The sequence below is a fragment of the Myotis myotis genome, unplaced genomic scaffold, assembly GCF_014108235.1.
Source record: "Myotis myotis isolate mMyoMyo1 unplaced genomic scaffold, mMyoMyo1.p scaffold_m19_p_49, whole genome shotgun sequence".
In the NCBI taxonomy this organism is placed as follows: domain Eukaryota; kingdom Metazoa; phylum Chordata; class Mammalia; order Chiroptera; family Vespertilionidae; genus Myotis; species Myotis myotis.
The window spans coordinates 80480-95404 of record NW_023416356.1 but is presented as its reverse complement, the minus strand read 5'-3'; the positions used below and the strand labels follow the sequence as shown (position 1 = coordinate 95404).

Below are 14925 nucleotides of genomic sequence, written 5' to 3'. Positions count from 1 at the left end.
CCGGTCGGCAGGGCTCAGGGGTTGAGTGCGGGCCTGTGAACCAGGAGGTCAGGGTTCGATTCCCGGTCAGGGCACAGGCCTGGGTTGCAGGCTCGGTCCGCAGTGGGGGGCAACCAGGAGGCAGCCAATCCATGATTCTGTCTCATCATTGATGTTTCTATCTCCCTCTCCCTTCCTCTCTGAAATCAATAAAATATATTTTTTTAAAAATAATGAAAAGAAGAAGGAAGACAGATTGAAGCCCCCCCTCCCCTCTGAAAGCTTACCTGCGGCCAGTGAGCACAGGGCAGGGGGAGGGTGTCTGAGCCCGACAGGGACCCTGCTTGCTCCTCTCCTCCTCCCTCTTCCCTCGGGTGCCATAGTCGCTGGGCCCCGTTTCCCCTGGCCTGGGACCATGTACCCATTTCCCCACTGGGCTGAAATGTTCCTGCTCCCCCACCCTATCCACTGGGAGCCTCCAGCCACATTGAACCCCAAAACCCTCCCCTGGCTCCTGGGCCCACAGGACACAGCGACGCTCCTGCCCGCCCTCGGCCGCCCTTCCCACTGGCCTCAGTTTCCCCCTCGGCACTCCCCGCCCTCACTCCTCTTCCTCCCACCAGACAAGCAGCTCTGAGGGCATCGCCTGCCCTGCGACCACCGCCCCACCTGTGTCCTCCTGTCCGCCGGCTCATCCTGACCGACCTCCTGTCCATCCCCATCCGCGGCCACAGCCGGAGCCACCGCAGCGCTGCCACCTCGCGGGGACACACGGGAGCACCGCCTCCCCCGGCCTCGGCTGCTGCAGTGTGACCTCGGAATGCATGGGGGGGCTCCCACCCCAGGGCCTGGACCCGAGGGGACAGGAAGCAACGGGTGCCCGCGCCTCGTGCCCGCAGTCTCCGCCCGCTCTGCCGGGCACCGGGCGGGGCTGGGCTGGAGGTGGGAAGTCAGGGGCCCCTTTTCCTAACACCGGGCTGGGCACCAGACTGAGGGGCAGGCAGGCGGGTGTCCGGGACCCTCGGGCAGCCCTGAGCCACACCTCCCGCCGTGAGCCTTCCCCAGGCGACGCCTTCCTGGCCTTCTAGAACCCGCTGCTCAGGCTGCAGCTGCCCTGCCAGGTCGTGGACAAGCTGAATAAAGGGCATTTTCACAGCAAGTGTTGGTCTGGTCACTGTGGGGACTCCCCTGAGCCCAGGATCCCTGCAGATGGAGCCAAGGAGGGGGAGGGGAAGGGGGAGGTGGAGTGCTTCCCGGGCTTCCAGAACCTTCTGAGTGATGGAGACAGTGTGCTGGTGGGTGCCGGTTCTTCCCGAAGCAGGAAATGGGGAGAGAAAGGCCAGCGTGCGGGCGCCACCATCATTCCTGGAGTCGGGACCAGCACGGAACAGACTGGCACCTCGATGTGTGTGGGGAGGGGGGAGAAGAAGAGATAAACCAAAGAACTCATAGGCCTATAGGCAGAGCCATGGCATGGCCATCGGGGGAGGGGGCTGGGGAGAGGGGGAGGGGACCTGGGAGCCATCGGTAAGACTATCAACAATAAGAATCTATTTAAAAAGGAGGCAAAAACCCAAAAGACAAAATTTCAAAATAAAAAGCAATCAGAGGCCGAGAGAGGAGAGCAGCGGCCCTGTCACCCACACAGTGTCCACGAGGGGTCTCCCCGCCCCCAGGAGCCGCGCCCCCAGGAGCAGCCATGGGGAGCCTGGGAATTGCTGAGCGGGCCGGCCCCCATGGGGATGGATGCTCCCCTCTGAGCGTAAATGTGCTAACATCACAGCAACAGGGGCGCCTCTGCCTGGCCAGGGCGCTTTCCCCTCTGGGTCTCACATCATCTCCAGACTGGGGCTGAGGGGCTGGGGGGGGGCTGGTGGGGGCTGGGGGGCTCGGGGCTGAGGGCTGGGGGGGTGGAGGGCTCGGGGGCTGAAGGGCTGAGGGGGGACGCCCACTCCTGGGCCCCACGGGCCTGGGGCGAGGGCTCCGCCAGCCTGCAGGTGGCTCCAGGGAGGAACGGACGGACAGGTGGCCCCAGGACCTGGGAGGAAACAAGAAGCCAGCCCAGGGCTGCTGGGTGAGGAGGTCAGGACCCCGGTTTCCCATCCTGCCCTGGGAATGCGCACGCCCCCTCCCCCCCTCCCCAGCCCCTGAGCCCAAGGAGCCCCCAGCAGCAGGCGCCAGCATGAGCCACCGGCTTCCTCTGAAGCTGACTCGGGCGCCCAGCTTCGCCTGTGTCCTCCGCGCCAGGGCAGGTGGGTCTGTGATTTCAGGGGAGAAGGAGCCCCTCTGGGCGGAGGCGGCCTGGCTCCAGGCTCTGAGGGACTGTGGTGACCGGGACCCTGACCCGCCTCCCTGTGTCCACCCCCTTGGCAGCGTGACGCCATTTCTCCCACGAAGACATGACGTCCACGTGGCCGGCGGCTCAGTTGGTTGGAGCGACACCGGATACACCAGGGTTTGTGGTCCCTCCTGGTCAGGAATTAACCAATCAGAGCATTCATGGGTGGAGCAATGGGCCCATGTTCCTCTCTCCCTCTTTCTCTTCCTCTCTCTCTCAAATCAATAAATTACGGCCGACGGGGCTCAGTGGCTGAGCGTCAATCTATGAACCAGGAGGTCAGGATTCAATTCCCCGTCAGGGCACAGGCCCTGGTTGTGGGCTCATCCCCAGTGTGGGGCGTGCAGGAGGCAGCCAATCAGTGATTCTCTCTCATCATTGATGTTCCTATCTCTCTCTCCCTCTCCCTTCCTCTCTGAATTCAGTAAAAATATTTTTTTAAAAAAATAAATTAACTAGAAAGACAGAGACAGAGAGAGAGGGAGCGGAAGCCCACTGGCCGCTCTTGCCCTGGGATTGGCTTTGGTCGTGTTCTGACTGCCAGGCTGTGACACCGTGGTGCGTGCCAGTTCAGTCTTGACTTCAAGGCACCTTGAAAACTTCCATTTACTCTCTCGGATCCGGCCACGGCCTGTGAACACGCCTGCCAGCCTGCTGAGGGGCCACCTGGCCCTGGCACTCCCATCAGCCCCAGCTGATCGCTGTCAACCCCATAAGGAGCTGACTGTAGCCCCCGGGCGCCCAGCAGAAACCAGGAGGACCATCCGGCGGAGCCCAGCCTAGGTTGCTGACCCAGAATGACAAGCTAAATTAACAACCCCTGTTTTAAGCCGCTACTTTTCGGGGTGATTTGTTTCAGCTGATACAGGCCCTGGGCAGGAGGTGGGAGCTGAGAGCCAGGAACGGCCTGAAACCAGGAAGCCTTAGCAGGTGGGTCTTAGGTTGAGGGCCCCCCCCCCCCCCCAGGAGATGGGTCTCCCAAGAAGACGCGGGGGGGGTGGGGGGGATGCTCCTGGACAGGCAGAGCTGCGAGAACAGTGCGGCCTGGACACTGGGTGCCGCGAGGGGAATCAATAAAGCTTTAATGCTGGTGAGACGCAGTCTTGCCCGGGGGCTCTCTCCAGACACCCTCCTGTTCGGGGCGGTGGCCGGCATGGGCCATGTCGCTGGGGTGGAGGCCTCGCGAGATGAAGTCCTGGTTCATGAGCAAGAGGTCCCCCGGGAAGTCCGCCAAGCGAAAGAGGCTGCGGTTGGTGAAGCCGGCGATGGACCTCTCCGCTTTCTTGGTGGCAAAGAACGGCCTCAGCTCGTTGGGCTGGTAGGTGAGCGGTTTGGGGGGCTCTTTGGGCTTGAAAATGACACTCATTTTGATCTCTTGTCTTTTTGCGGTGGTGTCCTCGCTCTCCCCGGGCGCGGCATCCCCGTGGGCCTGGCCGGCCACCGCGTCCTCGCCTCCGGCCGCGGGGGGGCCGCCGGGGGACCCAGCCCTCTGGATGGCGGGCAGCGGCCGGGTCCTCAGCGCCCGCGCGAACTGCATGCGCTCCACGTGCCTGCAGATGTCCTGCCTCTCGCGCGGCGGCACCCGGAGTTCCTCCGGGGACGCCGTCCCCTTGGCCGTCCAGATCTTCTTCAGGAGCCCGCAGGGGGCGAAGGTCGGGGGGAACTGCTTCCTGTACTCCAGCACCTGCTTGTAGTCCGACGACCGCAGCTGCAGCTCCCGGAGCATCTTCCGCTCCTCCTCCTGCTTGTGCGTCAGGAACCTTCTCGAGGCCACGGTGTGCACGCCACCTAGACGCTGGCCACCAGACAGCCGTGAGCACAGCCCGGGACGCCCTCCTCCCACCACCGCCCCGCGTGCCCGGGGCCCTGTGTGGGGGGCAAAGGGCGCACCTTTGGGGCCAGACAAGCCTGGGTTCAAATCCCAGCTCTCTCTCTTTTTTTTTAATGGTGTCTTTCTTTTATTTATTTTTAAATATATTTTTATTGATTTCAGAGAGGAAGCCGCCCACTGAGGATTGAGTCCACAAACCAGGCATGTGCCCTGACCAGGCATCGAACCCAGGACCCTTCAGTCTGCAGGCCGACGCTCTATTCACTGAGCCACACCAGCCTGGGCTGGACTCTCCTTGCCCACCATGAACTGGAAGGAATGGTGTGACTCACGGGGCCCCTGGGCGGCCTCCGGAACCGTCCCTGTGAGAGCCGCTGGCGCCAGGTAAGGCTCAGGCGAGGCGCCTCTGCCCGGGACCCTGCCGCTCTAGTCCTCCCGGGGCGTTGGAACAACGGGGCACTTTGCTCCGCCAGCGCCGAAGCCACGGGCCACCTCGGCCAGCCTGCGTCCTGACTGGGAGACTTCCGTCTCTACCGCGGCTGTTTGGGAACCTCCGGCTCCCCCGGGGTGACCGCCGCCCTCAGTAGCCGCCCTCCTCCCCCCAAAGGTCAGGGCACTTACCAGGATCTCTTTCTCCAGCGGGGAGTACTTCCCGGGGGCGATGCTGGGGTCTGATGTGTGGAATTTGGTCCATGTCCTGGGAGGTGGAGAGGCAGGTGCGTTAAAACTCTGGGAAAGGCCCTGGCCAGTTGGCTCAGTGGGTAGAGCATCGGCCTGGGGACCAAAGGGTCCCGGGTTCAATTCTGGTCAAGGGCATGCACCTCAGTTGCAGGCTCCTCCCTGGCCCAGACCCTGGTGGGGGCTCGTGCAGGAGGCAACCTGTCGACGTGTTTCTCTCTGTCTCTCCCTCTCTCTCCCACTCTCTAAAATCAATGGGAAAACATCCTCGGGGAGGATTTAAAAAATAAACTTCCGAAAGGGGCTCCCTAGCGCTCCCTTTGGGAATGGAAACCTCACAAAGGGTGATTTCGCGGAGCCAGGCGAGGCTGCGGGCAGGGATCCTCCGGGCACGGGCTGGGGGCCACCACGCAGCCTGGCGGCCATGGGGGGGGCGGGCGGCCGGAAGGAGCGGGCACTCACCCCACGGGGGCAGCGGAGGCTCGGTCCCCGCGGCAGCACAGGGGGTCCTGGTCCTTGACAGACTCAACTGCGCTCAGCACCCCATTCTTCAGGGGCTTCCGCTCTGGGGCCCGGGGGTCTGTACCCCTCTCCTGCCCAGCCTTCTGGCCGCCGTCCTCCCATTCACTGAGCATGGCCTGGCCACAGGCCGGGTGGAAGGTGTCGGGGCTGGAGTGGCTCTTCCTCAGGCAGTTTCATGGGAGCCCAGGGGTGGGCTCACATGGTTCTTGCATCATAACTGGCCCCTGGGAGCTATTGTGAGGTCTGAGCCCTGGCTGAGCGGCTCAGAGCCGCCGCCAGCTTCCAGAGGGAGGTGCCCTGTGGGTTCCCTTATCGTTACATAACCGCTTCCTGGGCCCGTCTGGCGTGGAGACGGCGCCAGGCAAATCCACCTGTGGTCCTGCTGGTCCCGCTGCGCCCACAGCGTCAGGAGCCAGGGCGATGGGCAGCTCCCTGTGTCCGCAAGGCTGCTCCCTGCCTGTCGGGCCTCCTGAAACCCGGGTACAAACAAAACAGGAGAGCCCGGCCGTGCTGCTCAGTGGTGCAGCCTCGACCTAGGAACCGGGAGGTCAGGGTTCGATTCCTGGTCATGCCCGGGTGGCAGGCTCGATCCCCAGTGGGGGGCATGCAGGGGGCAGCTGATCCGTGATTCTCTCTCACCATGAATGTTTCTCTCTCTCTCTCTCTCTCTCTCTCTCTCTCTCTCTCTCTCTCCCTTCCTCTCTGGAATCAAGAAAAAAAATAGAATAAATTTAAAAGGAACGACAGAAAAGACCCTTCCCCCTGGAGCCGCAGCCGTCAGAACCAGCGGTTCTGCCGCCCTGAGGGCAGCGGTGGGCGAGGCAGGCTCGTCTCCATTCTGTCTTGTTGTGTCCCGTCCCCAAGGCGTCTGCTGCAGCTTTGTCCCCTGTCTGCACTGCTCTGCATGCTTCCGAGAAGTCAGCTACTGAAAGGACAGTGTGGGGGGAAGCAGTGGGCCCCCCGGGAGGGCGTCCCATCCCACCCAGCTCAGCGGGTCTGGGGTGCTCACTCCAGCCGGGGTCTGGTGGCAGAGCTGGGTCCCTGGGCGGCGGGGAGCCACCAGGTAGCAGAGGCCACGGCCTGGAGCCCTCCGTGTGGCCACAGCGACAGGAAGGCCTGGCCCGCGGCTGGTGTGGGGGCGAGCGTCCCACTTGTGTTTCTCTCACCTGCAGAAGTGCCCTGTGCCAGCGGGGTGGCCATCGAATGCGTGTTCTGCGTGTTCCGCGAGCATTGACGTGTCTGGCAAACCTTCAGGAGAGAGGCCGGTGACGGGGGTCAGGCGGTGCCTATCTGCTTACAGGTGCCGCTCTCTGAGGGCGACCACTGGCCCCAGGACCCCTCCTCTGGGCCCAGCCACTCACCCACTCTCAGGGGCGCGTGCACGTGCCCTTGGGCGCGCCATGAGCTCAACTCTCCACTAGAGGGTGAGGCTAGAGACGAACCAGGCAGTGCTGGCCAGCGTGGCTCCGTGGTTAGGGCGTCCACCGATGCACCCGAAAGGTTGTGGGTTTGATTCCTGGTCAAGGCCATGTACCTGGGTTTCAGATTCCACCTCCTGGCCCTGATCTGAGCTCATGTGGGAGGCAACCAATCTATGCATCCCTCTCACATCAATGTTTCTCTCTCTCTCTTCCCCCCTCCTGCTCTTCCTCCCTTCTTTCCTTCCTTCCTTCCTTCCTTCCTTCCTTCCTTCCTTCCTTTCTCTAAAATTCAATGGAAAAGATACCCTTAGGGGAGGATTAACAACAACAAAACAGAGATGGCCTAGCCGGGTCCCCCTTTGGGAAGGCCTCACAGTGGGGGTGGCACAGGCCTACAGGAGGTCAGTGCACGGGACATGCCCTGTTCTGGCAGGAGAAGAAGGGGCTTCGGTGCTATGACAACCTGGGAGACTCCCCAGCCAGGGGCTCCGAGGACCTCCCGCGGGGCAAGCTGTGCGTCTGCAGAGACAAGATGTGTATGGATCTGGACCCAGGAAGCACACGCGTCCACCTCCCTGGGTTTTGGTGACGTTGGGCAGGGACCTGACTCTGCGAACTGCCCGGCCGGGAGCAGGAGGAGGTGGGCAAGGCGGGGTGGGCTCGGCGCCCTCCGGGGAGGCTCGGGGTGGGAGGCCTCTGCTTGGCTGCAGGCGTCAGGGTGGGGGGAGGGCTGACCCCCCACCGCCCGGCTTCCCCAGGAGCCGGCACTGCTGGCCTTTGCCAGGAGGTGGGAGGAGGCGAAACCTGCCGTGGTGCAGGGAGGGTCCTTCACCCTGGAGCCCGGGTTCCTCATCCCCTCGTGGCCTCACGCAGCCCCCCGACATCTGGCCGCACCCAGCGCCCGGGCTGAGGCGCTGCTCTGGCCCTCGGCTTCTCCCTGTCCCGTCCCCCCGCCCTCCCTCCCCTGGCCCAGGGCTCTGCCCGCCCAGCCAGGGGCCTTCGCGACTGAACTCCTTGTCCCCAGCGTGACTGGCAGCGCGAGGAGGCCCGTTTGGGGCGTCTCAGACAAAGGAGCCAGTGTGCTGGCAAGTTCCAATGATGTGCCCGAGGTCACACTATTCCAGGTAGAAAAAGCAAAACAAAACATGGGCCCGCCCAGCTCAGGATAATCTGAGCTTCGGTTCCCCAGGAGGCGGTGTGGCGACTGGACCGTGCAAATTGGTCTGATAAGGAGGTTGGAGTTGAGCACAAGCTGCGGAAACGCCGCAGGAGAAGACGGGCGGCGGGGGCAGTGCCCGCTGCGTGCCCGCCGGGGACGGCTTGTCTCAATCAGGACGCCCCGCGATGAACACTGATAATCACGAATATCGACCGTGCATTGCGTGTAGGCACGGGCCTATGAGCGCTGTATGCCCTCATTTAAATACGCGGATACATTTTAAATGGCGTCAGAGTCCTAGAAGGCATCTGCTTCCAAAGCAAACCAGATCAGCCCGGCTCGTGTGGCTCAGGGGTTGAGCGTCAACCTATGACCCAGGAGGTCAGGGTTCAATTCCCGCTCAGGGCACAGGCCCGGGTTGCTGGCTCGATCCCCAGAGTGGGGCGTGCAGAAGGCAGCCAATCCGTGAGTCTCTCTCATCATGGATGTTTCTAGCTCTCCCTCTCCCTTCCTCTCTGAAATCAATTTTAAAAAATCTTTAAAAAATAATAACAAATAAAAAGCAAACCAAAAAAACCCAAAGCAGATGGGCAGTGGAGTAACCCGCTGTGCTGAGCAGGGCGATCCTGGAAATAGCAGGCCTGTCTCAGCCCCTGACTCACTGCTGTCCTGACAGTTTCCGTTGGGGAGTTCTGGCCCAGGAAAGGGGTTGGGGCTCCACGTGGTGGGGGGCCCTCAGGGGGCTCCCTGCTCACCAGTAAGAAAGACGTGCCCCCTTTTTGCGGCGGCGCAGGGACAGCGGCCCGTGCCGGCGGCCGGCCGGCGGCAGGTCTCCATCCTGCATCACCCACGGTTTCTCGGAAACCTCGCCGGTATCACCATCCTCTTGGCGTGCAGCCTCCTCGTGTTTCATTAAATGCAGGCGTGCCCTCCCCCAGGCCTCCCTTCCCGCCTGGCAGCGGGGCAGGTTCTCGCCCTGGAAGCGTCCTGCCGGCTCCCGGGTTTTCCGACGTCTGAGGGAACCACAGTCTTTCCCACACACCGAGGTGGGAGCTAAGAGGCGTCTTAAGGGCTGAGCTGCTCCACATCCCAAGAGGCTGTGCGGACGGTGGTCCCTGCGCTCACCCCTGCCGACCTCCGACCCCCGGCCTCCCCTGAGACGCCCCCCGGAGGCGCCCGGCCCTCTGAGCAGGCTTCGGGGTGCGTGCCAAGAAAACCGCGTGAGTTATGCACACACAGGAAGGTCTTATCTTAAATCCCTCGCTGGCAGCGGCTCCCAAGATACTGGAACTCCCGGGGGGTGATAGGGCAGGACTCCCAGCGGATCTTTGGGATCTAACCCGGAGGAGTACATTTCTCTGACCTTCAACTGGTGCCTCGGACCCGAGTCGGGGAAGAGGCCAGAGCGGACCGGGCTGGAGTCTCCAAAGGCCGCTGGGCGCGGGTGGCTGTGCTGCGCCCGTGTGTGAGCCCGTTGGTTCTGTGAACAAGAAATCAATGGTTAAGAGTTTTAAATATATGTTTATGGAACGCAGAGCGGAAGGGAGAGGGAGAGAGAGAGAAACATCCATGATGGGAGAGAATCCTGGATCATCGGCTGCCTCCTGCACGCCCCCTACTGGGCATGAGCCTGCAACCCAGGCCTGTGCCCTGACCAGGAATCGAACCGTGACCTCCTAGTTCATAGGTCGACGCTCACCCATGAGCCACGCAGGCCGGGCTCACATGGCTTTTGAAGGACAGAGACAGAGCACACGCGCACAGGCAGCCTGAGCCCTTGGCCTGCAGCTCACTCCCGCCCCAGCTGACCTCGGGCGGGGGGGGGGGGGTCCATTTCTCCCCGAGTCAGTTTCCTGCCTATAAAGGTGGAGATAAGCCTTATGTTCTGCTAACTCACAGGACGATGAAAAGAATTAAAATGAAATAATGTCCAAGAAAATGAATTAGCCCACAAAATGTGTTGTAACGCTGACCGGCGGCTGCCGCTGGGGTGCTAGGAAGTGAGCACATGCATTTGGTTTAGTTGGTGGCTCTGGCCTGACCACAATGCGAGCGCCCGTCAGTTGGGTGTTCAGTGCATCTAATAGGCACCGTTAGATGCCAAAGAGATTTTGAAAAAGAAGAAAGAATGAATGTGAAACCCTCAGTGGTAGCAAGTGCTGGGCAGATATAAGGACTTGCATGACTGTTATTGTCCTTTACTCCACATATGGAAACGTCACTTCAGCTGCATGGTACCCTCTGCCCTAGACAGAGGGGCTTCCGAGGGGAGACGAGTTACAGAAAAGCCAACAGCCCCCGTCCGGGTGTGAGCTCGCGTCCCAGCTTCCTTTCTTCTGTCTGTGCCGCGCTCTCTCTCCCCGGGTGCCAGGCTCTTCCCGCCTTGGCTAAATTCACCTGGTTTATGATTAACGACGAGACTGTTGGAAAAGCTCAAAACCGCCCGGCCAGTGTGGCTCAGGCGGGGGCGATCCCGGTGTGGGGCGTGCAGGAGGCAGCCAATCCGTGATTCCCTCTCATCGTTGATGCTTCTGTCTCTCTCTCCCTCTCTGAAATCAGTAAAAACATATTTTAAAAGGAAAGAAAAGCTCAAAACCTCTGTCACAGGGACATCTATTGAGAAAGAAGCATCTCCTGCAGACGCCTACTTTTAATGACTCCGCCCAGTACCCCTCTGAAGGAAAAGGGGGGGGGGGAGTCGTACTGTCTCCCCCTTTTGGGATGAGGAAGCGAAGCTGGTGAGATGAAGTGCGTTCCCTCGGTCACAGCGGAGGAAACAGGACCCAGGCCCTTCGAGCTGCAGGCCGGCTCCAGCCCTCCTGCCCCGGGTCACACTTGCCCATCGTGAGCAGAGTGGGCCTGGCTGACCTTGGGTGTCGACACACGAGGAGCCAGAAGCCATTCCTGCAGGTCGTGGTGACCGACACGGTGGGTTCCCCAACCTGCAGAGTGGCCTTTGGACACTTCCCATTGGTTTTTAGAGAGAGGGGACGGGAGGGGGAGAGACACAGAGAGAGACACAGCGATGTGAAGAGACGCATTGATCGCTTGCCTCCCACACGCACCCCGACCAGGGCCCGGGATCGAGCCTGCCACCACGGTGCGTGCCCTTGACCAGAGTCAAACCCGGGACCTTCCAGTCCGCAGGCCGAAACGCTAACCACTGAGCAAGTGGTCTTCCCAGGTAAGAGCAGGTGGAGCATTCGGTTGGAAAGCACTTCCTTTCAGCGTCTTTCCACAATCCCGGCCCCACGTCTGTGCACCGCCTGCCCTCGCCCGTCGCGTTCGCAGGGGTTAGGGTGACACCTGCCTGGAGGCGTGTGCTCTGTCGGAAACCTCGCCTCGGGGCTCCGAGCAGAGGGGAGACCACAGGCCACGGGTTGACGTGCTCCTGGAAGCCAAGTGTGAAGTAAAGTGGGTGCTGGGGGAGCGCTCGTCTGACAAGCATCAGGTATGAGTGCGTCCCTCAGGGCTCGTCCACAGATGTGCAGTCCCAGGCCCCATGCTAAGGGAGCGAGGCCGCCCGCAGGCCCAGCGAGCAGCTCAAGGGACGCCCGTCCCTCAAAGGGCGACAAGCTAGTGGGGGAAGTAGACTCAGACGCCGTGAACTACCATTAAGGCCAGACGGGCTCGGGGTTCGCAGAGAGGGCCGGTGGGCGCGGCGGGAACTCGCGAATGTGGTTGGGAACAGAGGAGAAACTTTGAGGACGAAGGACAGGCGGGCGTGGGTATTGAAAGATGAGTCCATTCCAGCCGCTTCCTCCCCGAGGCAGTGCTGCGGGAGGGAGGAAACGGGGCGTCAGGGACCTCCAGGGCTCCTGGAACTCGGGGTCCCCCCTGCCCAGCTGGATCAGCTCACCACCTGCCTTCCACCCCTCCAGCCGCACCTCCCACCCACTCCGCTCGCTCGGAGCGGAGCGGGGCCTCCAGCAGGTAGCACCACCTTCTCCCGCAGTGAGTGCACCGCCCTCCAATCCCGGCGAAGGGCATCGAGTTGCACGGCCGCCCCGGGAGCCCGGGAGCATATAAGGCCGCAGGCCTGTCCTGCAGCAGCTGGACACCTCCCGACATGGGCTGCCCGGCCCCGCTCCTGGGGCTGCTGCTCCTGCCTGGAGTTTTTCTACTCGGAACAGGTACAGCCGTGGATGCCCAAGCCCCTTGCTCCTGCCTGTCCCCGGGAGGACAGGGCAAGTGTGGGTGCCCCCCAGAGCCCCCCAACCCCCTATGGGGAAGCTAGAATGAAATCCAGACCACGAGGGCCTTTCCTGTGTTGGATGCAATCCAGCCACAGAGGGAGACGTTGCTGTGCCAGTCACCGAGTGCTTAGCCGTGCTTGTGGGTTTGGGGGCGCTGCGTCAAGGGTGTTCTATGGGTTCTGTTCTGTGGGTGAGGCACTGGCCCATGCGCTGCTCTGTAAAAGGGGGGCTCTGTACTTAGGGTTCTGGAGAGAGATGGGAACAGAAGGAGCACTTGGTGTTGTTCCAACTTAAACTAAAACGACTCTAAGAGGTTGAGTGTGGTTGAGCGTGGACCCATGAATGTGCCTGGTTGCGGGTTCAATCCCCAGTGGGGGGGCATGGAGGAGGCAGCCAATCAGTGATTCTCTCTTGTCTGGATGCTTCTCTGTCCTCTCCCTCTCCCTTCCTCTCTCTGAAATCAATAAAATATCAATTTTTGAGCCCCTGTAGGGTCCTGGGTTCAATCCCAGTCAGGGCTCCAAAAAATCAATATTTTTTTTAAAAGAAGGAGGAGGCGCGCTGGCCGGGGTACCTCAGGGCTTCGACGTGCTCTCTGGCCCGCACGCTGACATGAGGCAGTGGAGGTACTGAATTACCGTCACGATTTCTTTCCTGTTGCTGAAGGCGTTGAAAAATGTACCACAAAAGAATACCTTCACCTGAAACAGTTGACGTGACATGAAATTATCTAGGTTTGATTCATGAAGTCTCCTAACCTGAGCATCTCTCTCCTTTTATTTCTAAAGAATTATCAGTTCGGTAATCTTAGCCCTAGTCTGTACTCTACATCTAGTCCTCTTAGGGACGTTTTAGTTTAAGCTGGAACGACACTAATTCAAGCTGCCCACGTAATTTCGATTACTTTTACCATTATTTTGTGACTTGAGGGGGAAATAGTGAAGTCCTCTGTGACTTAGCCTTCCTACTTACACGAACAAACAAAAGCTTGGGAACACTCTTGAACAACAAATAGCTTGGATGAGATTTTTATTCGCTGTAAAGACAAACCTAATCAACACCCACAGAACAACGTTTGATTGTGAAGTTCATACTCGAACTCTCCTTTTATTCTGCAGGTAAGTGAGTAGCTACTCAGACCTGTTTGCTAGGACACGCGAGAGTGTGCAGAAGGACCTAAGCCAGCGGTTCTCAACCTGTGGGCCGCGACCCCTTTGGGGGTCGAACGTCCCTTTCACAGGGGTCGCCTAAGACCACCGGAAAACACATATATAATTACATATTGTTTCTCTGATTAATCACTACGCTTTAATTATGTTCAATTTGTAACAGTGAAATTGGGGGTCACCACAACATGAGGAGCTGTATTAAAGGGTCGCGGCGTCAGGAAGGTGGAGAACCGCTGAAGCGGTCTCCTGCGTCCTTTGGGGCCGGGGCCTTGCTGGCGTTTACACGTCTGAGGATGAGTGAGCGCGTGAGTGTGACTTAGGGCCGAAGGTCTGCGTGGCTCCGGCCCCGAGTCCCCGTGTCCTGACCCGGTGAATACGGCCGGTTTCGCATCCCTCCGGCTGCTGCCTCGGCTCTCACAGACGAAGGGGAGGAACCACTGGGGAGATTTAATGAAATAATGTTCTAAATGACGTGGAAGCCTCCGCGAGAAGCCGCTAAGTCAGTGTGAACTGTCATTAGACGCTACAAGCTCTACACTGGGGATCTTAAACCCAGAAGGGAGGACAATGCGGATGCTCAGCGTCCGATTAAAGCGTTTCCCCGGTGTATCCATCCCCAAGAACCAGGAGTTTCCTCTTTCAACATTCCCGCCACAGGCTCAGGCAATAGATGCAACATCGGTTTTTTGGTTTGTTTGTTTCTTTAATATGTTTTATTGATTTTTTTACAGAGAGGAATTGAGAGGGGTAGAGAGTCAGAAACATCAATGAGAGAGAAACATCGATCAGCTGCCTCCTGCACAACCCCTACTGGGATGTGCCCACAACCAAGGTACATGCCCTTGACCGGAATCGAACCCGGGACCCTTCAGTCTGCAGGCCGACACTCTAGCCACTGAGCACACCAGTCAGGGCGACGCAGCTTTGTTACATGCCAGCGGGAAGGGGTGCTTTTCTCCAGCTGACCGGCACCGAGCAGGCGGGCGCTCGGGGAGGGAGGGGGGCTGTGCCAAGCGTATGTGGAAAATGCATGGGGCTTTCTCGCCCTGCTGGTGTGGTTCAGTGGATAGAGCATCAGCCTGTGGGCTGAAGGTCCCGGGTTCGATCCCAGTCAGGGCACAGGCCCGGGTTGTGGGCTCCATCCCCAGTAGGGGGCATGCAGGAGGCAGCTGATTGATGATTCTCTCTTATCATTGATGTTTCTGTCTCTCTCTCCCTCTCCCTCTCTGAAATCAATCAAAAAATATGTTTTTAAAGGGATTTAGAATAGACGTGTGTGTGTGTGTGTGTGTGTGTGTGTGTGTGTGTGTGTGCGAGTCGGGGGATGGAGACAACCCCCAGTTTGGGACAGTGAGTTTAAAGATTGCTGGGAACTGGGAAAAAGCTCCCTGAAATCCAACGATTCTCTTAAGACAACACCTTGGTAACGACTCGATGATGGATGATGCGTTGGAAACAGCCCCAGCAGATCCCTGGGCAGGAAGGTCAGCGTCACCTCTTGTCCCGCCCCCTCCTCCCATCCCCCTAAGAAATGAAGTCCCCGTGTGAAACCGACCAAAACGGGGCGATCCGTTACCCCGAGCTGGGCCTTCGATAGGAGGGCGCAGCGCTCTCCTTGCTCTGCCCTGTCCT

General features: G+C 60.1%; 2 protein-coding genes across 2 annotated transcripts in view; one reads left to right on the top strand and one right to left on the bottom strand.

The window, feature by feature from the left end:
• The window catches only part of DMBT1 (deleted in malignant brain tumors 1), a 94251-nt gene that overhangs the window by 39395 nt on the left and 39931 nt on the right, over positions 1–14925 (top strand). The window contains 2 exon segments of the mRNA XM_036307632.1: positions 13306–13322; positions 13645–13662. Coding sequence (XP_036163525.1) covers positions 13306–13322; positions 13645–13662 — 35 coding nt within the window.
• Positions 3399–5461, bottom strand: CUNH10orf120 (chromosome unknown C10orf120 homolog). Its single transcript, XM_036307707.1, has 3 exons — positions 5289–5461; positions 4770–4845; positions 3399–4112 (listed from the first exon to the last, which is right to left on the bottom strand). Exons 1-3 carry the CDS (start codon positions 5459–5461, stop codon positions 3399–3401), a joined length of 963 nt encoding a protein of 320 aa, XP_036163600.1.